The sequence below is a fragment of the Pinus tabuliformis genome, chromosome 1_1, assembly GCF_031772625.1.
Source record: "Pinus tabuliformis cultivar Carrire ecotype Pingquan chromosome 1_1, CPIR1, whole genome shotgun sequence".
Taxonomy (NCBI): Eukaryota; Viridiplantae; Streptophyta; class Pinopsida; order Pinales; family Pinaceae; genus Pinus; species Pinus tabuliformis.
Window position 1 is genome coordinate 21,202,315 of NC_142297.1, and position 27,913 is coordinate 21,230,227.

The 27,913-nt window shown below is 35.4% G+C and overlaps 1 protein-coding gene across 1 annotated transcript; it reads right to left on the reverse strand.

The window, feature by feature from the left end:
- Positions 1 to 19,966: 19,966 nt before the first annotated feature.
- LOC149211412 (bidirectional sugar transporter SWEET3b-like) lies at positions 19,967 to 22,054 on the reverse strand. Its single transcript, XM_089390433.1, has 6 exons — positions 21,899 to 22,054; positions 21,754 to 21,790; positions 21,357 to 21,579; positions 21,005 to 21,166; positions 20,495 to 20,614; positions 19,967 to 20,406 (listed from the first exon to the last, which is right to left on the reverse strand). Exons 1-6 carry the CDS (start codon positions 21,936 to 21,938, stop codon positions 20,212 to 20,214), a joined length of 777 nt encoding a protein of 258 aa, XP_089246559.1. The 5' UTR covers positions 21,939 to 22,054; the 3' UTR covers positions 19,967 to 20,211.
- Between the last annotated feature and the right edge of the window lie 5,859 nt (positions 22,055 to 27,913).

Consider the following 27,913-nt stretch of genomic DNA (forward strand, 5'->3'; position numbering starts at 1 on the left):
CAATCCCACCTCTCTGTTTTTTTCTCACAGAATACACATTTATTTCACAGCCTCAAATACAATACCCTCATACAAAGAGAGGGGTTGCCTTCTAGGGCAAAAAACCCAAAACTAAACATAAGTTCTACCGTCAGATCATCCGCCTAATGAATGGCCCAGATTGACTAGAAATTACTATACTTTTACAAGGCAATTTTACATTTGTTTTTAGCTTCGGGGGCGCTGCCCCCGAGCCCCTGCCGGGGGACCGCTGGCCCCCGGACCCCCGTGGGGGCGACAAGTCCCCCCTGCACCCCCCGCATGGAGGGGTGTACAAGACTTCCTGGGGTATACATCCGGTTGAAACAAAGACCTCTGAAAAATCGTACTCCACACACAATAGAGTCATTGTCCAGCAAATGAAGCAGCGATGGAGTTTCTACAATCATTCTCCAAGTGGGAGATTGTTGTGTGTGGAGTATAATTGTTTAGAGATAATAAAGTGTTCAAAGATTTTCCCATATGCTTGCATTATTCATTGATGCTTTCATATGTGTACTATGTACTTGATTCCATGCTATGTTTAATAAATAGATCATTATCATATGCTTTGATCAGTTTTTGTCTTCTGTCTGTGTGTAGGTACTATTTAAGAGAATTAAGTACGGAGAGGAGCAACAAAATTGGTCAAGGGAGATAAGGAGTAAGTGAAAGCTACAAGTAGGCCTCTTTACCTCTTGTTTAATCTATTGGTCATAGAAAAAGTAAAGACTTCTTTGCACTGTTTTTCTAGACTTAGCTACTAGTCTATGGGTTTAAGTGTTTATCAGGCTCTTAAGACATTTCTACATACTGTACTTGTGGTTGTTGATTGAATTTCAGTCTTCTTTCATTGAAAATTGAGCCAAAACTATGTCAAATTGCCTTCAAAATTACTTACTGTCACCAGTGCAGCCCAATGAAGGACACAGTGCATTGCAATTCACTTCTTGCATAGATCAAGTGCGCTTCAGTGCACTGTCTCTCATTTCTTCCTACGCTGATCCCTTGAGGGTCAATTTCCCATCTAGGAGCTGAAGTTTTTGAGCCAATTTTCTCCTGTTTGAATGATTTGTTGAATGTAAATGAGGTCTTGTCTTTGAAAATAGTGTCTCATCTCCTTACCTGGTCCTACTTAGACTAGGATTGATAAATGTTTCTTATGTACTTACTTTGTCATTTTCAATCTATAGTTGGAAGTTTGTTTTTGGTCGATCGATCTTTACCAAAAGAAAGTGTCATTAAATCATCTTTTCCTTCGAAAATTTAATTGTCATCAAATCTTCATTCATGAAAGATTGATTGATTGATGTATGCATATGATTAGTATTTCTGTTGAAAGTGTCATAATTCCTCATTTCTTTGAAAACAAAATTGTCGTAAAGTCTTCCTTTCCTTGAAAAAAAATTGTCGCAAAATCGTCACTTTTATGAAAAGAGTTTATTGATCGATTGTGCATTAGTTTTCCTTTTTGTTCATTCACATTAAGGGAAATCGAAAAGAAATACATGCATTTTGCATTATAGATATTGTAGTTTGTGAATTCTTGAAAGGAATAGCTAGGGAAATTGCATTAGATGTGCTCTTTGCTCTTTGTCAAAGATCTAATTGCTCTATCCCTACTAGCTAAGGATTTTCATTGTTAAATTGAATGGAAAGAATGCTTATCATATTAGTTGCATTTTAGGAATTGTAAACATACATCATGTGGTGAACCTTGAAAGGAAAATCCTAAAGAAGATAAACTTAAGATTTATCTGAATTTACCTAATGGAGCATTGTCACCTAACGAAAAACATTTAGAGGTCTAGGCTAGAGACATGTTCCGGCGTCGTAAAACAAAGCAGATATCGCTAACTTGTCTGAAATACATTCCGAATGTGATACCCCATTCCACGTATGTGAGTATATCGTATCTCATCCACGTACCTTCAGGTATATAGGGTAGTGTTATAGTACATAAAGTATATGGTAATGCTCTCACTGTGAGGTTTTTCATTAGACAATGCTTATATGGATTGGGCCTCCATGTACTTTCGGGTATATATGGGAGGAAAACATTAGGTCGCTATCCATCCTTAGGTAACCGAGTCAGCACCTTGTACACTGTGATACACCGAACGCAGCATTCGGGGAAATTGCCTGCCCATACTTCTTGGTTCGCCAGGAGGTATTCTGCAGTTCACAGTTACTTGGTAATCCTTTTGCCTAGAACATCCGTCTTTTATTTTGTTTTGTTACTTTGATTAAAATTAAATTAATTTACCACGAATAAAATCCTCCATGCTCACTCCTTAGTTGATATTAGGTTGAAGCATATGGCGACAAATCCGGAGCCCATCGATCAAGGAATTCCTTTTGATGGGAATCCTAGTCCTTTTCCTTATTTCTGAAATATTGGTGCTCCTTATATGGCTACATTGTCCCTTTCGAGACTTACCATTGGCTTGGAAATATGGTTGTTTTCAAACTCCTTGGTTCAAAATGTAGTGATTTCTCCGCAATCGAGTACACCTCCAATTGGACAAAATCAACCTCCAGTTGATCCTAAAGTTGACCCTTTGCCCTTTTCCTCGGTTGTTTCTTCCTCCGCTTCTTCCTCTTCGCCTGGTGAAAGTGTTGGTACTAGTAACTAGGTGGCTCAGAAGAAGAAGAAAGGGAAGAAGAAGAAGAAGAAGCAAATTAAATAGAGGGGCAACCATGCAACCATTGCCTTGAATGCAACATCAGATGAGAAACCATCCATCAAGCCTCACAAAGTTTGATATCAATGCAAACTTTGTGCGGGAGACCATGTTCTTAGAAATTTTCTTGATATTCCTCAAATCTTAGAAGAATGGTCTTCTCGTTCACATCATCCTGTGTCATCAACTTCTGCAAATTATGTTGGTCACACACCATCAACTAGTGGTAGTAAAGTTCATGAAAATAAGGGTAAAGTTAAGTTTCCATGTAGGTTATGTGAAGGGAATCACCCCATTCACCTTTGTCCCTATCTGGATGAAGCAAAAAAAGTGTTGGATAATTTTCCTGCTTCACCGTAGTGACTTCCATCTGGTTACAAGAAACTCTCCCCAAATCCTTCACTAGTTGATGAATTGACTGACCAAAATCAACCATCGGTCGAAACCACTCTCTTTGAAAGTGAATCCTATGAGTCTATACCCGACCCAAATCAACAGGTCGAGGTAACAGTTGACCCAATTTCACCTTCAGTTAATTGTACCTTTCCCGAAGAGAGTGCATATGATACCACTCAAGTTCTTTTTGTTTCTTCAGATTCTAATGAGCTTGGGGGCAGTCCTCTTGTTCCATCGAGACAAGAGGAAAATCCTCTAGTTCTCGTAACTCAAGGGTTTAATTCTTTTGTTTCTACGGTACCCCCTCCAAGTAGTCTGGTCACTACCTTTGATTAAAATCGATTGGTTGGATTCCATCTTCCTTCTTATGTGCCTTTCCAGATCATAGTACAAGTTTGTAATATGATTGTATCTAGGGCTATTATAGATGAAGGTGCATTAGTGAGTATCCTTTCATCAACTTCTTAGAAAGCACTCAGTTCACCGCCTCTTGTGTCTGTTACCCAGAAACTATTGGGTTTTAATAGAGGAACCATTCTGTTGTACCTGTTTCCCATAGGCAGTCATTGGCTGCAAAAACTATGCCAGGAAACCAACTCAACCAGCCTTTAGGTTCAAGCTGGCCCTTGAACCAGAGGGGTCTCCCTCAGTTGTTCTGAGCCTTTGTTTAATGCTATTCACCTGTCATTGAACAACAACCTTTGAATCACAATGGCCAGATTTATGGTTTTAATTAGGGGTGGTTGGTGATCAATGACAATCCCTAATCATGATTAAAGGCCTCTTTCATAGGATCCCTTCCGAAAGTGTCAGCTTCCATCCTGGCAGAATGACTTAGCTTTTTCAAGAATTATGGTAGAAGAATGTAAGGGGATTCCTAATAATTGAGCAGTCAAACTGACTACTTAACAACTAGGAAAATTTGGATGCATGTAGAAGATTTCTACATCCCAACAAAACATATTCAGAGTATTCGAGAAGGCCAAACTGAAACCAATTCTAAGAGGAGCTATTTTAGACAGATAGTCCAATAAGCTAATCTCTTTTAATGGCTATCAGAAAGAAAAAAACAAAACCTGTTAAAGAGGAGTTATGATGAACAAAAAATCCAATAAACAAATCTCTTTCTAATGATAATGATTTTGTAGACCTTCCTACAAACACTTTTATCATGTGTAGAAATAAGATATGAAAAACTGGAAAAACATACTCGAAGCACAAAATTCTATCAAAACTAGAGTCATAAGGATTTCATTAGAAAAACTACAACAGAAGCCTTATTATAGAGTGACGAGTCTTGGCATCAAAAGCCAACACCAATTACTTCAATTGATGAAGTATTTATACAAATTCTAAACTAAAATATCTTGAAAAAATATCAAGATTTGTTTACAAATATCTTAAATTGTTTTACACAAATAGAACTAAAATATAGGACATTAAAAACTAATATATCTACTTGGCACTATAATTATGCATTGATGTTTACAAAAAAGAGAAATTCGAATTGAATTGCAACTCTTAGTTGATGAGGTAGCCTAACTGTCTTTGAGCATTTTCCTCCCGAAATCCTGCAAAATAGGGTCCATTCATGCCTTTCTATATCTCAATCTGAGATGAATCTGTAAAAATTGAGAGAGGTTATTGTAGACGAATATTTTCTTGAGATAAACATCGCTTTTTTTCTCAAAATTCGTCTCCAGATATTCACAATATGTTCTACAAAGAGATGTCTAAAAAGGAATTTACACAGTCGGAAGCATAGGCTGTGAAGATCTACTTGTATCTCCAATTATGTAATATTTGAGTAAAATCTGAAGTAGTTTCTTATACTACAGCATCGTAGGAACAAAAACCTCCTTCAATTTAATAAGAATCATCTCTGGTTATCCATAATAGTTTCTGTAAAAGGGTGGCTTAAACAGGACATTACAAAGTCGGAAAAATAGGCTAAAGATGATGAGAGTGTATATACCAACCCCTGACACCTGTATGAATAGTGAGATAGGCTTTTGTATTCTAGAATCTTATGAACCACAATCTCTTCCAGTTTCCAAATATTCATATTTGTTTAGTCACACTATCCTCTGCAAAAGGGTGACTAAAACAGGAAATTTCTGGAAAACATTCCTTCAAATATGCATTTGCATCTCCCAATCCATAATCGATGTTACAAAACTGAGAAAGGTTTTTTTACATGAGGATGTTATCAACAAAAACCTCTTTCATTGTTTGAAAATTAGTTCTCAGTGATTTGTAAACTATGTTTGAATTTACTTTATTACATCATTTTAATCATGTTTAAATGCATGATTAACTAAATCAACTAGCTCATGAAAATTAAATTTACATTTTGAGGGTGCACTTACTCTTGAAAACCCATTTATTATTTATAAACTACTAAAACCTGTTATATCAGCAAATTTAAATTATCAAAACTAATCATGTTACAACATCGGCTTCAATGGGGACTACTTCCCCCTGTGGGATGCAGAGAACTAGTAGACTAGTTTCCTTTAGTGTTGGGCATGGAGTCATAACATAAAACCACCAACCACTGATTTTCCATATATGTAGAAATATAACCAATCCCCATGGATCAATGTTGTCGTTTGAATACTCTGGTACTACACACTGCAACCTACAACTGTAAAATGCAACCATACACCTGCACTAATTCGGATACTCTTTCACACTGAAATCTGAAACTTGAAAAATGCTAAAGTGAAACAACTGACAATGTAAGTGGAAATAAGCACTAGAGTGCCTAATTCACAGGCTATGGAATTAATCAGCTAATCCTTTGGAAGTCATTGCACTCAACCAATCCAAACTTAATACTGCAATCTTGAAATATAACTGAAACAATTGTAGATCTACTACACCCTGAATCTAAAAGTAGCTAATCAATCCCACACCTCTATCTAACTGAACTAAAAAACTTTACATTGTTAGGTGTAATCTTCTTTCCAATGTAACCAAGTGCGGAGTGGATTTATTGAAAAACAAAGTTGCCAGCAGTTGAAAATCTGAAGAATATATACAATATGAACATGAAATCCCATGGAAAACTTATACTCATAGGTGTACTTTAAAATCTGCATCCTCTATAGACCTTTTAGATTTCTGACCAAGGCTGAGAGGGAAAGATATATACTGCTGATTGCAAGTATCAATGAACCTTGCGTAGTAGTAAAGGCAACTGAAATTTCAAACCAAGAGTGGGATAGGTAATCCAGTGGAATCGCCATCCGACAAAGTGGAGTTGCCAAGTGAAAATAATGCAACCAATACAAATGCCTATTCCTTTTTCACTAGCAAGAAATAGATCTAAACTTTATCGTTCCCCGGAGAAAGATCTTTGTTACTTCACTCCCTGGCAACGGCGCCAAATGTTTTACATGTTTCCCGTAGGTAGTCCTTGGCTGCAAAAACTACGGTAGGAAACCAACTCAACCAGCCTTTAGGTTCAAGTTGGCCCTTGAACCAGAGGGGGCTCCCTAAATTGTTATGAGGCTTTGTTTAATGCTATTCACCTATCACTAAAAAACAGCCTTGAAGCACAATGGCCAGATTTATGGTTTCAATTGGGGGTGGTTGGCGATCAATGAAAATCCCTATTCATGATTAAAGGCCTCTCTCACAGGGCCCCTTTTGAAAGTGTCAGCTTCCAGCTTGACAGAATGACTTAGATTTTTCAAGAATTATGGTAGAAGAATGTAAGGGGATTCCTAATAATTGAGCAGTCAAACTGAATACTTAACGACTAGGGAAATTTGGATGCATGTAGAAGATTTCTACAGCCCAACAAAACATATTCAGAGTATTCAAGAAGGCCAAACTGAAACATATTCTAAGAGGAGCTATTTCAGACAGATAGTCCGATAAGCTAATCTCTTTTAATGGCTATCAGAAATCACAGAGCAAAACCAGTTAAATAGGAGTTATGATGAACAAACAATCCAATAAACAAATATCTTTCTAAAGATAATGATTTTGCAGACCTTCCTATAAACACTTTTATCATGTGTAGAAATAAGATATGAAAAACTGGAAAAACATACTCAAAGGACAAAATTATGTAAAAACTAGATCCGTAAGGCTTTCATTAGAAAAACTACAACATAAGCCTTATTATAGAGTGAAGAGTATTGGAAGCAAAAGCCAACACCAATTACTTCAATTGATGAAGTATTTATACAAATTTTAAACTAAAATATCTTGAAAAAATATCAAGATTTCTTTACAAATATCTTAAACTATTTTACACAAATAGAACTGAAATATAAGACATTAAAAACTAATGTATCTACTTGGTGCTATAATTATGCATTTCTGTTCACAAAAAAGAGAAATTCGAATTGAATTGCAACTCTTATTTGATGAGGTGGCCTAACTGTCTTTGAGCATTTTCCTCCCGAAATCCTACAAAATATGGTCCATTCATGCCTTTTTATATCTCAATCTGAGATGGTTCTATAAAAATTGAGAGAGATTATTGTAGATGAATCGGTTCTTGAGATCAACCTCTCTCCTCTCTCAAAATTCGTCTCCGGCGGTTCACAATACTTTCTGCAAAAAGATGTCTACAAAGGAATTTACACAGTCCAAACAATAGGCTGTGAAGATGTACTTGTATACCTGATTATGTAATAGATGAGTAAAATATAAAGTATTTTATTATACTTTAGCATATTAGGAACAAAAACCTCCTTCCGTTTCGCAAGAATCATCTCTGATTATCCACAATAGTTTCTACAAAAAGGTGGCTTCAACAAGACATTACACAGTCGGCAAAATAGTTTAAACATGATGAGAGTGTATATACCAACCCCTGAAACTTGTGTGAAAAGTGAGATAGTATTTTGTATTTTGGAATCTTATGAACCAAAACCTCTTCCAGTTTCCAGATATTCATCTTTGTTTAGTCACACTATCCTCTACAAAAAGGTGACTAAAACAAGAAATTTCTGGAAAAAAATTCTTCAAAGATGCATTTGCATCTCCGAATACACAATATTTGTTACAAAACGGAGAGAGGTTTTTGTACATGAGGATGTTATCAATAAAAACCTCTTTTATTTTTTGAAACTTTGCTCTCAGAGGTTTGTAAACCATGTTTGAATTTACTTTATTACATCATTTTAATCATGTTAAATGCATGATTAACTAAATCAACTAGCTAATGAAACTTAAATTTACATTTTGAGGGCACATTTACTCTTGTAGATCCATTTGTTATTTCTAAACTACTAATACCTATTATATCAACAAATTTAAATTATCAAAACTAATCATGTTACAACATTAGCTCCAATGGGGACTGCTTCCCCCTATGGGATGCAGAGAACTAGTAGACTAGTTTCCTTTAGTGTTGGGCATGGAGTCATACCATAAAACCACAAACCACTGATTTTCCATATTATGTAGAAATATAGCCAATCCCCATGGATCAATGTTTTCATTTGAATACTCTACTATTGCACACTGCAACCTACAACTGTAAGATGCAACCATATGCCTGCACTAATTCGGATACTCTTTCACACTGGAATCTGAAACTTGAAAATTGCTAAAGTGAAACTACTGACAATGTAAGTGGAAATAATCACAAGAGTGCCTAATTCACGAGCTATGGAGTTAATCATCTAATCCCTTGGAAGTCATTGCACTCAACCAAACCAAACTTAAAACTGCAATCTTGAAATATAACTGAAACAATTGTAGATCGACTACACCTTGAATCTAAATCTAGCTAATCAATCCCACACCTCTATCTAACTGAAATGAAAAAATTTACATTATTAGGTGTAATATGCTTTCCAATGTAACCAAGTGCGGAGTGGATTTATTGAAAAACCAAGTTGCTAGCAGTTGAAAATCTGAAGAATATATACAATATGAACATGAAATCCCATGGAAAACTTATACTCACAGGTGTACTTTAAAAGCTGCATCCTCTGTAGAGGGAAAGATATATACTGCTGATTGCAAGTTTCAATGAACCTTGCATATCAATAAAGGCAGGTGAAATTTCAAAACAAGAGTGGGATCGATAATCCAGTGGAATCACCATCCGACAAAGTGGAGTTGCCAGGTGAAAATAATGCAACCAATACAAACTCCTATTCCTTGTTCACCAGCAAGAAATAGATATAAAATTTATCATTCCCTGGAGAAAGATCTTTGTTACTTTTCTCCCTGACAACGGCGCCAAATGTTGTACCTGTTTCCCGTAGGTAGTCCTTAGTTGCAAAAACTACGCCAGGAAACCAACTAAACCAACCTTTAGGTTCAAGCTGGCCCTTGAACCAGAGGGGGCTCCCTTAGTTGTTACGGGGCTTTGTTAAGGCTATTCACATGTCATTGAACAACATCCTTTGAAGCACAATGGCTATATTTCTGGTTTTAATTGGGGGTGGTTGGTGATCAATGACAATCCCTAATCATGATTAAAATCCTCTCTCACAAGGTCCCTTCTAAAAGTGTCAGCTTCTAGCCTGACAGAATGACTTAGATTTTTCAAGAATTATGGTAGAAGAATGTAAGGGGATTCCTAATAATTGAGCAGTCAAACTGACTACTTAACGACTAGGGAAATTTGGATGCATGTATAAGATTTCTACAGCCCAACAAAACATTTTCAGAGTATTCAAGAAGGTAAAACTTAAACCAATTCTAAGAGGAGCTATTTCAGACAAATAGTCCAATAAGCTAATCTCTTTTAATGGCTGTCAAAAAGCACAAAAAAAAATAGTTAAAGAGGAGTTATGATGAACAAACAATCCAATAAACAAATCTCTTTCTAAAGATAATGATTTTGTAGACCTTCCTATAAACACTTTTATCATGCGTAGAAATAAGATATGAAAAACTGGAAAAATATACTTGAAGCAAAAAATTCTGTCAAAACTAGAGCTATAAGGATTTCATTAGAAAAAATACAATATAAGCCTTATTACAGATTGAAAATTCTTAGCATCAAAATCCAACACCAATTACTTCAATTGATGAAGTATTTATACAAATTCTAAACTAAAATATCTTGAAAAGATATCAAGATTTGTTTACAAATATCTTAATAAACTGTTTTACACAAATAGAACTGAAATATAGAACATTAAAAAGTAATGTATCTACTTGGCACTATAATTATGCATTTATATTTACAAAAAAGATAAATTTGAATTGAATTGCAACTCTTAGTTGAGGAGGTGGCCTAGCTGTCTTTGAGCATTTTCCTCCCGAAATCCTGCAAAATAGGGTCCATTCATGCCTTTATATATCTCAATCCGAGATGGTTCTATAAAACTTGGGAGAGTTCATTGTAGATGAATATATTCTTGAGATAAACCTCTCTCCGTTTCTCAAAATTCATCTCCAGTTGTTCACACTACTTTCTGCAAAACGATGTCTAAAAAGGAATTTACATTGTCCGAACAATAGGCTGTGAAGATGTACTTTTATATATTATTATGTAATAGCTGAGTAAAACATGAAGTAGGTTATTGTACTTTAGCATCTTAGGAACACAAACCTCCTTCCGTTTTTCAAGAATCATCTCTGATTATCCACAATATTTTCTGCAAAAAGGTGGCTTAAACAGGACATTACATAGTCGGAAAAATAGGCTAAACATGATGAGAGTCTATATACCAACCCCTAACACCTGTGTGAAAAGTGAGATAGGTTTTTCTATTCTGGTACTTTATGAACCAAAACCTCTTCCAGTTTCCAAATATTCATCTTTTTTTAGTCACACTATCCTCTGAAAAGGGTGACTAAAACATGAAATTTCTCTAAAACATTCCTCTAAATATGCATTTGCATCTCCCAATCCCTAATAGATGTTACAAAACTGAGAGACGTTTTTGTACATGAGGATGTTATCAACAAAAACCTCTTTCATTTTGTGAAAATTTGTTCTCATAGGTTTGTAAACCATGTTTGAATTTAATTTATTACATCATTTTAATCATGTTTAAATGCATGATTAACTAAATCAACTAGCTAAGGAAACTTAAATTTACATTTTGAGGGCACATTTACTCTTCCAGACCCATTTATTATTTCTAAACTATTAGAACCTATTATATCAACAAATTTAAATTATCAAAAATAATTATGTTACAACACAGTCAACCATTAGGGATCCTCCCTCAGTTACCTATTACTTTGGGAGGAAAAATCGTTTATCTGAATGTGATGGTAGTCCTAGGCCCTTTAGATTACAATTTACTTCTATGGCATGACTATGTTTATGACATGGGAGAGCTATTGTTTCAACACTCTTTCGAGTGTTTTGTTTCCTGCATGAAGGCAGGATTGTCACTGTTGACCAGCTTTCATTTCCCTGTCCAAATATGGCTCCTAGTCAACCGTCTTCCCTAAATGGTCCTTTTGTACCAATGGTATCATCCCTGCCACGAGTTAATTATGTGGCAACCCGTTCCATACCTACATCAACTGACGATCAATTCAGTGATGTTGTACATCATGTATTGGGGGAATTGGAACTAAATCTCTCCTTCATGACTTCTTATGAGTTGTGATCTAGGGTCTATGAGGATAGTTCTTTTACTGCATCAACCTCATTAAAAAATGAAACAGGTATACGAGGACAGTTCCTGGTCTTATGTCAAACTCGTTAAAAAAATGAAACAAGTCCACGAGGATAGTTCCTAGTCTTGTGTCAACCTCATTAAAAAATGAAACAAGGGTCTATGAGGATTGTTCTTTGTCTTGTGTCAGCCTTGTTAAAAAATGAAACAAGGAGTACGAGGACAGTTCCCGGTCTTGTGTCAACCTCGTTAAAAAATGAAACAAAGAGTACGAGGATAGTTCCTGGTCTTGTGTCAACCTCGTTAAAAAATGAAACAAGGGTCTACTATGTCAACCTCGTTAAAAAATGAAACAGGCCCATGAGCATAGTTCCTTGTTTTGTGTCAAGCTCGATAGAAAATGAAACAAGGACTCTAAGCAGAGTTCCTTGTCTTGTGTCAAGCTCATTAAAAAATGAAACAAGGTCCCAAGTTCTAAGTCAAGTCTTTGATTAGATCTCATAAAATCCGAGTCGAGTCTTACACTTGATCTCGTAAATGAACCTTCATTCCATCCACCTGATAGCCACGAGTAGTCTACTTAGGTGAATGTAATGAAGCTTGGGGGGCATGCACCTAGTGGTAAAGTTAAGTTTCCCTGTAGGTTATGTGAAGGGAATCACTCCATTCACCTTTTTCCCTATTTGGACAAAGCCAAAAAGGTGTTGGATAACTGTCCTGCTTCATCGCAACGATTTCCATTTGGTTACAAGAGACTCTCCCTTTCATCATGCTAGGGGCATGTAAACCAATCTCAAGCATAGTTCTTCATTTCAAGCTTGTGTAAAAATGAAACTGAATTCAAGCATAGCTTTTCATTTCAAGCTTGTGTAAACATGAAATTGAACCCAAGCATAGTTCCCTATGGTTCAAGCTTGTGTAAAAATGAACCCATTTCCATTTTTTTAACCCTTGTGATTGCCATTTTATTAGCCTGTTCTATTAGATGAGCCTTGGTTGTTTTCATCCCATTCTTTCACTTGGTTGTTTTACCCTTTTTGAGGAATAGTTGCAGTGAGTGGTCTTATTAGCCAATCTCTTCCCATAAATCAACATGTTTTGAGAAGTTCCAACATCACCGGAACTAGTTGCTCTCCTAGACACCACTCGTTCCTGAAAATGGAGTCCTCTTTAAGCTCTTTTTCGACTCTCTAAATATGAAAAGATTGTCGAGCGCTTATCCTTTCTAGCTCATTAACGGATTGGAAATGATATCTCTCTTGTATTATTTAATGCATTTTTGGATTTGAGAGATTAATTTACAAAAAAGAACTTACGGATTTTCCTTTTCGCCCTTTTCAAACTCTCTAAATATGAAAAGCACCGAGTTATCTTTGTTGTTAAACTCGTTAAAAACATCAAATAGCGACAAACTTGTACATCTAGACAAGACCGAGTTTCACCTTCACTAGACTTGTTAAAGCACAAAATAGTGATGGATTCACCTAAAGGGTTAAATTGTACAACAAGAATATGTTATCCTCCTCAAGCTTGATAAAAATAAAGAGGCACTGGTTAGCAATGACTAGGGAAAATTGGAAAAAGGGGAAATCACTTTATGGTAGCAAGTCGCTCTTGAACATGACACTTTCACCTCATCACTGTGACTATGTGGGTTGGGTCATTAGCCTTGATGGTTATCACACCATTGGTCTATCATACCATCCATTAATTTGTTTTGAGTCAATGCTACCAATTCATCTTAGTGTTTTCGACATGTTCAAGAGAAGTCATTGAGTTCAAACTTCATCCTTTGCAATACCATAAACCTTCATTTTCATGACCGCCATTCTGAACCTTTTGTCATCAATCGATTTTTCATCTCTAAAATCATTTACCTCGTTTCATGTGATTGATGTCAGATACATCAAGGCCCTCCTGCGACAAGTCACTTCTTGTCGACATCAGCACATCATCCAAGAAGTTGACTTAGAAACACCCCTTCAGTACCTTGAGGCTTGCATACATCAATGGTAGGTTTCTCGCTTCCGGTGATAAGTTGACATCACTAGCCTTCGACCGAAAGACTTTGTATGGTGTTCGACATCAAATCATTTATTCACACCATGCCAAATGTATTGTAGTATTGTGAGGGTCATTATCATTATTGGTGATTCCTCTCGCATCTGTTAATGACTTACATCATTGGCCGGTAATCAGACTATGTCTTCCCATGTTCGACTTCAGATCATCTATTCACATGATTAGAGTTGTACTTGAGCAAAATATTGAACGAGATTGAAGACCCCGGATCTAGTTTCATCCATCCAGGTTGCGATATTTTCAGGAGTACTAAATCAAATGCATAATGGCCTTACATTCATGGTCATCCATTCATGGTTCTATATCTGTAGACGACTATATTTGTACATGTAATGAAGTTTATAAACTGAGCATGGATATGCCTTCCCTCAGTAAGTTCATGAGAAAAAATCAAATCATCATGATATATGTATTGTAATTTATGCAGGTCACCTTCTGCTTCGAGACCTCCTCTCCACATGATAAAGTATTTCACTCGACATACATATTTATGACTTCAAGCTTTAGGGGGCAACTGTTACAAATCCATTTGAGCACATCAACCCCAACCTACAGATTAGTACTATTAGGGCCCATACATACGAGGTATGCTTATGTTAGCTACATACTCACACCTCACATGAATACACTAGTATCATATAGCCTATTATGTTAGACAAATAATTACTATTTAAGCTTGATTAGTGAATAAGCCACAATTAACCCTAAGCTTGACTAATGTTTAAGCTTATGGTTAACCTTAAGCTTTCTTAATAGTTAAACCGTATTAGTTCTTACTTAACCCTTAATATTGACTTATAATTAATAAATTATATTTAAACGTGATTATTTAATAGTTAATTGATTGGATTCATGTGAATCCATAAGGTTGACTAACATGATTAATTATTGATATTTTACTAATATTTTATTATTATTATTTTACTATGTATTCCTTGTTGGTTCTAACAAGGTTGTTCCCTCCAATTAATTTGAAGATAAGGGAGAGTGAGATGGGCTTGAGGAGAGTAATGGGCAGAGACCTATGGCATAAATAAAGTGGGTGACAATTATTATGGTGGGTGTCATTTATATCTACGGGAGGCATAAGTGTAGTGGAAGTGGGGAGGTTAAGTTGGAATTTTTTTTTTGGGGATTTTTGGTCATGCACTAGGAAGGGGGAGAGAGGGATCCAAGAGAAGGGAGGAAATCAGGAGAGGGAAAACTTGGACTCAGATGATGCAATTGGTAGTATGGAGGGTGTTGGATTGGTCTTAGACACACTAATGTTGCAATTGGACTTGGGCTCAAACAACTAGGGAACTTGCAGAGGTTCCCTTGGATAGGAAGTTAGATAGACTACCTAATTGGAAGGGTGGCATATTTAGTCGGATGGTCCCAATAGGAGAACCAAAACCAAGCCACCATACTATATGTTGTTCTTATTGTCATTTAAATTATGTAAATTACATTGTAAATCAAATGAGTTACATATTTTTTATATGCTATTGTTAAAAACAAAGGAAAAAAAGAAAAGGAAAATATTATGTTGAAATATGTTTTTTTATTGCTATGGAATTATGAAAAGGGTTAGAAGACCACATGATGAGTCCTCACATGTGACATCAGAGCATGACATCCCTATGTCTAAATGGGAGGTCATTTCTATGGATTTTATTGTGGGTTTGTCACTCACATCACAAAGGCACAAAACCATCTTGGTTATAGTTGATAAGTTGACCAAAAGTGCCCATTTGATCCTTGTGAGAGACACTTACAATGTTACCAATGTGGCACGATTGTTTATAAGAAAGGTTTTCTAGATACATGGGTTACCCATAAAGATAATTTTTTTATAGAGACTTTCGCTTTACATCTATGTTTTGGATAAGTCTACAATTAGTGTTGGGGACTAAGTCGAACTTTAGCACTACATATCATCTAGAAATAGATCGGAAGACTAAAAGAGTAAATCAAGTTATTTAATACATGCTTAGAATGTATGTTATGGACAACCAAACTTAGTGCGAAAGGTACCTACCATTGTTAGAGTTTTCCTATAATAATAATTACCAAATTTTGATTGGGATGCCTCATTATCAAGCTCTATATGGGAGGCCATGCAGGACATCCTTGAGTTAGTAAAGGTTGGAGGATAGAGTAATCGTAGGGTCAGAATTAGTATAATAAATGGAATAATGGGTAAGATAGATTTGAAAAAGGTTAAAGGAAGCACAATTTAGAAAAAAAAGTCATGTTGATGCATGTAAGAGTGATCGAAGTTATGAAGTGGGACACCAAGTTTTTATTTGTATATGACCCAACAAGAGAACCATTAGGTTCAAGAAAGGGATGCATTTTTCATCTTGATTTATAGGTCCTTTTAGAATTAGAGAGAAAATTCAACCAATTTTCGATCGTCTTGTACTGCCACCCCACTTGCATAAAACTCATAATTGTTTTCATGTATCTGTTCTACGACATTATACTTCTATTGAATCTCACAAATTCAATTGGTGGGAATTTTAGGTCTCATATGTGGGAACCATAATGGTTGAACCATTACACATACTGGACTATAGGGTTTGACTACTTAGGCATCACTTTTTGGGTCAGGTTAAGGCCTAGTGGGACAAGTATAGCTCAGAATTTTCTACCTAAGAGGATGCAAAGACTACATGCCATGACTACCCCTTAATTTTTAACCATTTATGATGCCCATTTTAACCTGGATAGCTACCTATGTTGAGGTCCAAATTTTATTTTCATGTTGCTTTGTTTATGAATGCTATGTAATTTTTCATGTATATGTTCTACAACATTATGCTTCTGATGAATCTCACAAACTAAATTGGAGGAAATTGCAGGTCCCAGATGTGGGAACCATAATGGTTGAACCATTATGCATATTGGATTGTACGGTTCGATAACTCATGCATCACTTGTTAAGGTCCAATGGGACAAGTCTAGCTTAGAGTCTGCTACTTGAGAGGATGTAGAGACTACACATTGTGACTACCCCTCATTTTTTGACCATTTATGATGCCGATTTTGACTTAGATAGCTACCTATATTGAGGCCCTATTTGTATTTTCATGTTGTTTTGTCTATGACTACTATGTAATATTGATGCATTTTAGTTGGAAATATGAACTTACTAATATAAAACACTTGATGGATTACATTTTTTATTATTAAAGTATTCGATGCATGAATTATCTCATGTATGATTTATCTGTCGTGTGGCTTATGTGTTATGATGTATTTAGTTATTACTTATCATATTTATGGTTTACTTCTAGCATGCCAATATAAATTGAAAAAACATAGGTTACATGGATACCAAACCTAAAAATGTGATGATTATGATCCTCGTGTTTATATATTTTTTGTTATTATGTATATGATTGGATGAGAACTAACCTATAGATTGGAAGGGACTATGTGATAGCCAAGTTCCATGCTAGTGACTAGAGGATGTCGAGACATCCAAGGAGGAATGGTATGATGTACATTTTTCTATTATATTTTTTATCTACTTGATATGCAATATTATGACATGGAGTAACATGGAGATTCTAGGTGATATGATTTTTGAGTTGGATTATTTGGTGAAAATCATCCAACCTGTGTTGTAGTGTGGTCCATGTTAGACTATTGACCCTGGTTCTTTGAGGAGGGTAGAGGCATTTAGCACCATGTGATCTTGAAGCCTAGTTTCATGGGAGGTGAGTGATGGACATGCTCCCCTAGACATGTGATGACAATTTCTAGTTTCTTGTTGGGGAAGTTAGGTTGATATAGTTGATGCTTCTACCATATTGGTTCTATCAATGGTTAGATATGTATAGTTGATGCCATATGTAGTATATTGCAACAAAGGATGAATATGATGGGAGCGAAAGTAGGTTAGGGGGGATATGAGGTTATAGGTTAGATGAAGACTCTAAATTGTAAGTGGTATCCTCGCATGACTTACTTAATTTGACTACTACATCTTTCTCCTTATTTTCCATGCTTTATTTGCATAATGTTTCCCTAGTGCTTATATCCTCTTGACTCTAACTTCAGGATGAATTTTTCTTAAAGAAGGGGTGTATGTAATGCCCCTACCTAATCCTATTATCTTACATGTGTTAATAACGTACCATCTAAATGATTTTTATCTGTGCTTGATTTCAATAAGTATTATTAGTATATGTATGAGGTATGCATATGCTAGCTACATACCCACACCTCACACAAATACACAAGCATCTTGTAGCTTATTATGCTAGATAATTAATTAATGGTTAAGCTTGATTAGTGAATAAGCTATGATTAACCTTAATCCTAATTAATGATCAAGCTTATGGTTAGCCTTAAGTTTGATTAGTGATTACTTAACCCTTAATGTTGACTTATAATTAATAAATTATATTTAACATTATTATTTAATATTTAATTGATTGGATACTTATGAATACATAAGGTTGAATGACATGATTTATTATTGTTATTATTATTATTTCTCGGGCATTAGAAGGTTGTTCCTCAAATTGATTCAAGGATAAGGGGTAGTGGGAGGGGCTTGAGGAGAGGCATGGGGGGAGGTTATAAAATAAATGAAGTGGGTGATAATTATTAGGGCGAGTGGAATTTATTTTGAGGGGAGGCATAAGTGTGTAGGAAGTGGGGAGGTTAAGGGGGATTATTTTTTTTGGTTTTGATTTGGGTCATGCACAAGGAAGGGGAAGAGGGGAGTCAAGAGAAGGGAGAAATGAAGGGAGGAAACTGGAAGAGGGAGAACTTTGACTTGGATGGTGGAGTTTGTAGTTGGGAGGGTGTTAGAATAGTTTCACACACATTGCAACTATGGTTGGACTTGGGATCAGAGGGCTAGGAAACTTGTGGAGGTTCCTTGGGCTAGGAAGTTAAATAAACTACCTAGTTTGTATGGTGGCATATTCACTCACGTGGTCCCAACAAAACCATCGTACCATGCACTCTTTTTATTTTTATTTGAATTATGTAAATTATTGTAAATCAATTATGTTATATATTTTTAATATGTTATTGTAAAGAAAATGAAAGAAGCTTATTATGTTGAAATGTGTTATTTTTTATGCTATGAAATTATGTGGAAAAATGCTTAAAGTGGTTCCAAAGGTGTTAGGAGGAGCACCGTTTAAAGGCAACAACCACAATCCAACCAATTATTTATCTTGATATCTATCAAAATTAATTGAAATTTTTCATGAATTAAATTGCATACATTTATAATAAATATTTATTATATTTAAAATTATTTACAATTTTTTCATTTTATTTTAAAACTACTTTATATAGTTAATTTTTATTTTAGAAGTTTAAAAATACATATTATATTTAAAAATATGAAAAATAATAATATTTTGGCCCACTTGAGTAGAATGGACGATGATGGGGTGCACTGTTAAGTCTGTGTACTATTAAGTCTGTGTGTGGTGTGAAGGTTACAGGAAGTTGTGGACTAGGCTGGGTGAGATCTTGAGTTATTTTGACGGCTTAGATACCCCCTAAGTTGTGGTTTCTCAAGCCATAGGTTAAACCTAACTCAAACAACTTGATAAAAAAAAAAAAAATTGGTTTTCCTTCATAAATATTATAATTTATTTAAAGTTCTTATTCATAATTACTATAAGTATGCCATGTAATTTACAAAATATCTTATAATGAGTAATGCACAACAAGATTGCTTTAAAATTTTATTTTATTTGATTTTTAATTTTAGTTTTAGTTTAAGTTTAGATGTTAGTGTTTGTTTTTGTTTTTTATTTTCTTTCAAATAATTTTATTTTATTTTATTTAAACTTTTATAATTAATTATTTCTTAATACTCTAAATATAATTTTAAAAATTATTTATTAATAATTTTAAAAATTATTTATTTGTTCAAAGCTCATTGAATAAATAGTGATCTGAAAAATACACTCCTAAATAGTCACTCCTGCCCTATTATTAATATAGCTTCATAAGGGCCAAAATTACAATTTCATTTATTTATTTATCTAATTTTAAAAAAATAACTTATTCTAGTTAAATATAAAATTTTACTTTATTTCCAACCTACCAATCTCCATCACTTTATTTCGAAACTTCGAACCCATTTCTAACCCACCATCTCTAACATGGTTCAACATAATTTCCCACCCACCATACCTAATATAATTCAAACCTTGTGATTATATTCCATTCAAAAGAGTTCAAGTGTGTAAACCCCTGTCTTTGAGATAATCCAACCCTAAAATTATATCATATTCAACCTTCGATAAGTTCTGAGGTATGGAAATTGGCAATTAGTGTGAGAGAACTTGTCTTACGTGAATTAGTTTTTAAACGATATTTTGCTTTGCAATTACTTCAGTCAAATTAATTGCGAAATAAATGAGAAACATAAGTTCCCAATAGTGTTTTTTTCAAAACTTGTTTGAAAAATAGCACAGTTGCTGAATTCTGCCAACTAAAATTTATCAGCTGATCAGGATGGTCTTGATTTCTGCGGCTTTAATGTCTACTGCCCCTCCACTTTTTGGTTGTCCCCCATCGATTTGCACTCCTTCCTCTGGATCCAGATTATTCTCGTTCTGTATACTTGTTTTCTTTCTATAAATGCAGTACACTATTAGCTGAGCCAATGCCAAGGGAAAACCGATCACATTTGGAGTCTGCAATCACAGCCACCATATGAAATATAAGATTTTGAAAGAGATATATAGTAGCTGACATTGCGGGATAATACAAATTGGTCCTTACCGCAAGGACGATATCTCGGCCCAGAGCAGCATAGGTCATCCACACACTGCAGTTCATGAAAGCAAAAAATGACAAGTAGAAAGGCATGAACTCCACACTTTTTGTCTGGATCACCAGTTTCTGCATAGAATCATTGAAGTTATTTAATTAAATTCACGTGTTTTATTTGCTTCAAGTTTGTTAATTTAGTAAAATATTCAAGAATCTGCAATTCACATAAAGATATTTAAGAATCTGACATAGACATAAAGATATTCAGAATCTGTAATCCAAATAAAAATATTCATGAATCTGCCATCCACATAAAGATATTCAAAATCTGCAATTACATAAGATCAAACTTGAGCTATGACGATGCATATAATGAAATGTATTATATAAAATATGTTCAACAACATTAATATATTTGAAAGAATAACTTCAAAGACAAACATTGCTAGAGACGTTTCGAACCAACTAGTGTCATTCATAGCTATAAAGCCTCAATTCAAACATTAATATATTACTCACCATAGCAACAAATGGAGCACCATACAGAGCAACAGAGGACAGTATTCCCACGATTCCTACCATGAACTTGCGACTCGTATGGTCATGAAGAGCAAAGAAAGATATTGCTGCCATTACACCGAACAACACCAGGACACACACAACCATGCTTGCCACCTTTCGCTGAAATCATGAATAAACACTATTTTAAATGAACGAGACTTGCACAAGACGTTGAGGTAAGTTAGCGATATGTAATGTTAAAGAATATAAAAAATAATCAAAAGAGAAATTCACTCTGATTGGAATATAGTTAATAAATTGTTACAAAATCTGAGTAGTAGTAAATAAAAAACTCTCTTCTGCAATATACCTTCAACTTGGGTGCGGCATAAACAATGTAAGTGCAAATGGCGAAACACTCTGGAACAATTCCGACGCCGTTAACAGTGGAGACCAGGAAGTTCTCCCAACCATTACTAACAACAGGGAATCCATACCACGTATAGGTTAAACAGTTGAAGAGAGCAATTACGTATGGGGTGCACGAGTACTGCCCCACTGACTTCTCTTTTATCACTGTAATGAATGTAAGTCTGCATGGATCAAATAAATAACTTCAGCATTTCAGAAAGCCATTGATGGCTATATATATATATAGCTCGATAGGAATTTGAACATTAAATTTCATGATTTATATCATACTTTATAATACCGTAATGCTAATTGAAGTAACCTGTAGGCAAGATAATGAATATATAATCACTTACACAGGTGTTCCATACAGAAGTAGAGAGGTAGCGTTTCCTGCAACATACATATATTTTGAGATGTTCATATTTATTCAGTGAAAACAAACATGGCTTTCTGTTTGCTTTATTACTAAGGAAACACAGAGCAGGGTGAAACAAATACCAAGGAGTCCAACAGCCAGCCTTATATGATCCTTCTCCATCCTGTTCTTCCTCTCAATGGAATTGACTAAGAGAAAAGTAAAGTAAATTTTCTGGACCTCCTGGCTTGGCAGACAAAATGAAACTTTACAGATTGGCTCATCCAGGAGGTCCTGAAATTTTGGGTTGAATGAATCCAGAAAAGGAGCCCTCTCATTTTATAGCAAATGGAAGATGAAGGAAAATGAAGTTGCTGTTGGAGAGATGGTCTGCAAATTCCAAGATATTTTTCTTGATGGAGATCACGTGTGCAAGAATCCACTCCAGCTAGAATCCAACTCAGCGCCAACTGTAATCCAAATGGCAGTCGAGAAAATAAATTTTCTCAATCATTTTTTCTCAAACATTCAGCTGTATACCTGTTTGATTGGTGAGTGAAAGAGGATTGGTTTACTCCATCCAAACCTTGTGGGGAAGGTTTCAACTGCTGAGAGGACCAGGTATGATCATGTTTACGCGTAGAAGAAAGATAAAGATATTTTTTTCTCTATTCAAATCATGTTCGGCAAGAAATCTACAACAATTCCATTATGGTACTGCTCCAATTAAAATTTATATATTGAACTGTACAATCAAATTACATCACAAGCTAAAAAAAACGAGTCCTTGTACCGGCTCCAATTATATTTAATATTTTTAATAGTGAAAGCAAGTCACATCAAAGTTCAAAGTTCAAATGTGTTGGTGTCCACTAATGGGAAGAGAGAGAGGCAGCTAATATACGTGAAAGGTATGAAACCAACCATTTACTTAATACGTGGTGCATCGAAATGATCGTCAAAAAAACTTTGGTATTTCGAAATTTGAGCCAACCCACTTCCTTAAAAAATCAATTTTAATGGCATCCAATTTGATTTTCTCAATCAATTTAGTTTAGTAAAATTCCATATCTGAAATAATATTATAATCCACAACACTGTGTTTTCTCATCCCTAAGAAGTTTAACAAAACTTTATTCATTTCTTAACTTTAAAAAAATTAAATGTGCAACCATTATTCAAGTTCTTCTCAATAAATCAAAAATATATTTTTTCTAACATTTTAATAATAATTTTGTAATAAATTATTAAGTTGGTGGCATAAGATTTGAATTATAGATATTTCTTTAAGGTTTTGATTGAGGTTAAGTTATGGTGGTTTATCAGGGGAGGGTAGTTTCTTGCTTTTTGTTTCAGTAATGTGGTGATTGAAACAATGCACCATTGTATTTTGTATTTGAGGCTATGTATAGAACTTGAAGATTTTTTTTTGATATTTGAAACTAATTTCTGAGGAATTTACATTGGTAGATTTACGTCCATTTCAAATCAGCTACTATGGTTTATTAAGAGGGGTAGGGAATCTTAGAGCATAAATTGGAAAATGCATTCCAAGGCAACCACAAATCCCAAATCCAAAATAGCATCGACAAAAGTAAGCTAATACATAAAATATGTGCAAATCATGTGATCATTAGAAAATTCATGGGCAAATGCCCAACTGGACGAGCATTGATTTGGTGAATAAAAGCATATTAGAAGAAAAACGAACATGTTGGTCTAAAACTAAGCTTCAAAGGATTTTTTACAAAAGACCAAGAGTGTGTTTTTGAAAAGTGCCCATGCTTCTTCAACTTAAGAGGACTCAACCTCCACATATGGATGATGAAATTTACTCTCAAGAAGGAGGGCTTCACAACCGCCCTTGTGTGGATGGTTTATATTCAATGCCCCAAGAGTTTTGAGATACCGAAATCTTGGAAGGAATTGACAATACATTGGGATCCTTTGTCAAGATCTCAAGAGTCACTAGGCAGGCTCTATACACCTCTTATGCACACATTTGTGTCAATTTGAATATTTTCGGACTTCCATTATTGAAGTCTTAGAGATTCAAATTGGCCCTCAACTATTGACTATAAGCATATCCTCTTTATGTGCCATAAATCCCAAGAGCATGGGTATCTTTTCAGAGACTTCTTAGTTAACTCACTCCTTCCTCCTCCTAAGCCCCATATGGAGACTGGTCTAGAGGGATTTGAGAGTATTCTTCTAAGAAATACCTTAGAAAAAGCCAACTGCTCAACAATACTCTGTTGGTGTATAGAATCTCAATAATTATGACATGCTTACATAGAATACTAAAGAGGGCCTAAGTAATTTGGAGGGTACAAAATGATCTAAAAAACCCCAACTTAACATTCTTGAAAACTTGAAGGACTCAAAAAAATAGTCTAAGTGGCGAAAATGGATGAGTAGGTCATTAATAACTAGGAGGATGGTGATGGGGAAATGATCTTGAATGATAGGGATCAAGGAAAATCAAAATATGGTGATGATATGGAGATTCTAGATCTAGATCTACAATTAATAATCTTAGCTTGGGAGAAGCAATATCCTTAACCCATACTGTATCAACAATTGCAAGTCTTGAAAATTAATCTTTGAAAAGTCATGGATTGCAAGATCCATTGACCAAATGTAAATATTTCATCTTCATCCCTAGGAGTTAAGAAAAATATCCAAAAAGAAATCTCCAAAGTTTCTAGAGAGGAAAAGAAAAGGGGATGAAGAAGCAATAAGAAAAAATTTCAAGAGATAGGAAAATTGTTGGTAAATTTATGGAGAATCGCCCTAATGATGAATAAGTTTCAACCCATTCCCCCAAGTTCCAAATGGAGATTATTTATTGGAAAATTAGAGGCTTGAACAAGAAAAGAAAGCATAAGCTTCTCCGATCAAGGAACAACCGAGTATTCTTATGATCAAGGAGACTAAATGCTCCAATGAATTACTCTCTAATATAGCCTCTTCCATTTGGAAATGATGTCAATCAATTGCTCTCAATGCTCAATAAACAATAGGAGGACTAGCATTGGTTTGCAGATGTTTGTAAATTTTCCTTCTAACTTATTTTCAACTCAAAGAACACTATGAGCGAAATTTCAATTGATTGGCTCAGATGAGACAAGCTTTATAGTTAATGTCTACAAGTTGCACTCTACTGTATAAAAGATCATTTTTTTGTCTCTACAGGGCATCAACACAATCCTCAATGATTGTTTTTGGATAATGGAAGTGTATTTTAACATGATTGAATATTTGGAGAAAAACCAAGGAGGGATGCACTAATTAGATGTAGACTCAACTCACTTCAAGGAAACTATTCAACATCTGAATTTAATTGACTTGGACACTAGTAATGGTCTGCATACCTGGAACAACAAGTGTAGTAGCAACCACTAGGTAGCATCTATTTTGAATCACTTCTTTTTCCCTTTTAGACTCCTTATGGTGTTAGGCCTCACATGTGAAGCAAACATACTGCCAACCATAGGTTCATATCACTAGCCAATATTCCTAGAAATAAATATGCAAGGTAGCCCCAAAAATCATCCATTTTTCTTTGAAGCTTTTTGGGTGATCAACCATATTTTTAGGACAACATAGCAACTTGGTGGAGGGAAGAAAAAATTGGAATAGGCTCATTGATGTTCAATTTTCAAAAATGATTAAAATATCTCAAATGGAGATTCAAAAGCTAGAAGCAGGAAGAGTTTGGTGATATTTTCAAAGCCCAATGTGAGTTAGAAGATAGAATGGAGAAACTTCAACAAAAGATAATCTTGGAAGGGAGAACTAAAGTCCTCCTAGAGGAGGATGAAGAACTGCTTCATACTCGAATAGAGATTTGGAATGGACAAGAAGAGCTATTATGGAAGCAAAAAACCCATACAAGATCATTGAAAGGGAGTGAAAATAACACTAAGTTCTTTCATAGAACTATGATTCAAAATTGTTATGAAGGATGGTCAAGGGAATAAAATAGCAAACCATGAAGATATTGAGCATGAATTGATAAACTATTATTGATATCTATTCTCAGAAAAATAACTTGATAGTGGGGAAGCTATACATAAGATAATGAAACACATACATGGATTCATAACTCTGGAGAATAATAATGCCCTCCTTAGGGATTTCATTGACACAGAGAAATAAATTATGGATATTCTAAAAGGAAAAGGCCTTGTGCTCGATGGATTTATTTTTTACTTCTTTTGTGAAAGATAGCATATTATCGATCAAGACTAGTTGAATATTCTTGCAAAATTGAAACAATTTTACCATTTCTTAATTCTACCTTCTTTACCCTTGTCCCCAGAGAGAATAAAGCTAAGGACATAAGTAGATTTTAGATTAATTCACTCTACAATGAAATTTATAAAATCATCATGAAATACCTTGTTGATTTCCTTAAATTGCTCCTAACCTTTCTCACCTTCTTTGATCTAGACTTATGCAAGAATGCAACAAAATACATATATACACATAAACACAAAGATGCAACAGAAATAAAACTTCATTTCATTAATATCAAAGAACTGAAATATGCTTACATACATAAATGGAAATAAACTAGCTCGAGTGATGGTAGCTTATCTATGAGAAGAGATGTGGTGGCTACATGCCTCTAAACTATGTTGCTATGAGGCTCAAGGGTATTTTTATTATTGAACAACAAGGGAAAAACAAAAACAACCAAAACCCAAACCCCAAGAGATGGAACGCTAAGAGTTTGTGGGCCCCGTTGGGGTTAGTTGGGCAGCCAACTTCTCGGGATCGTAACTTGGTCATATTATCTATGTTTGGTGCGTACAATGCCTCATTGTAAATATCTCTCTGATTACTACATGATTTGCCATAGGACCATGCCAATCACTATAGGCCTATTGTGAACCTCAAGAAAATGTTGTTTAAGGGTTCAAAATGGCTCTCAAAGTTCAAGAGTCGAAAAATTGCTAAAAATAGTAAATGCTCCTATAAAAAAGGAAACGGATGGAACCAATTGGAGGTCTAGGTGGAATAGGTAGGTGGTCACCAATATTCACTTGGATCAGTCCTCCCTCCTTAGGAAATAATGGTCCCCATTGCATTCAGACCCTCCATGAGGGGAGGAAATTTCTATTGAACTTGGTCCCTTGGGAACCACTTGCCTTAGTGAAGGAGTCAGCCATCTTTGACAACTCAATATAGATGGATCCTCTATTGGCAAGTGTTCTTGATCTACATGTACATGATCTGATCAATTGTGGCCTAGTCCACACAGTCTGGTTTTAGCTTTGTTAGTGTGAGTGGTTCTACAATGTTGAATGTCTCCAACAATGCTGGAAAGTATCGCCGAAGGTGGTCCACATTGAATACTGGGTGTAGGCCGAGGAACGATGGAATGCTGAGCTTGAAAGCATTGTCCCTTATAGTCTTGGTGATGTTGTATGGCCCATATGAGAGTGGGTGATGCTTGTTGTGGGGCCCAGCGAGGCATTCCTTCTGTAGATGTAGCCAAACTTTGTCACCCACCTCGAACTTGTTTGGCACCCGATGTTGATCACGTCACTACTTTAACTTTGCATTGGCTCTGTCCAATATGTCATGGACCTAGTCGCGAATGTGATGAATTCACTCAATTAATTTGTTAGCCCTGTCAACTTCATATTGGACATGAGATGAATCTGCGTAAGTAGCTGCAAATGGTATGACCACATCAATGGGACATAGTGGTTGGAATCCCAATCCCACCTGAAAGGGGTTGTGGCCAGTTGAGCTATGGAGAGATTTGTTGTAGCTATGTTGGACATAGGGGATGCTTTCATCCCATGTGCGTGGATGCTTCGAGTTGTACATGCGCAGAATGTGTACGATCATCCTATTGATGACCTCTATTTGGCCATCAGTTTTGGGGTGAAAAGTTGTGGACTTAGTGAGCTTAGTATCCAACATCGACCAGATACTTGACCAAAATGTACTTGGGAATCTACTATCCTGAGATAAGATAATGGACTGTTGAATCCCAAAGTGTACCTACACTCATTCAAATAAGAGCTTAGCAGTGACTTCTACTATGATACTCTTCTTGCAGGCCGCTAGAATGGCCATCGTAGAGAATCTATCAACGACCACGAAAATGCAATCATTTTCGTGATGAGTACACATGGGCT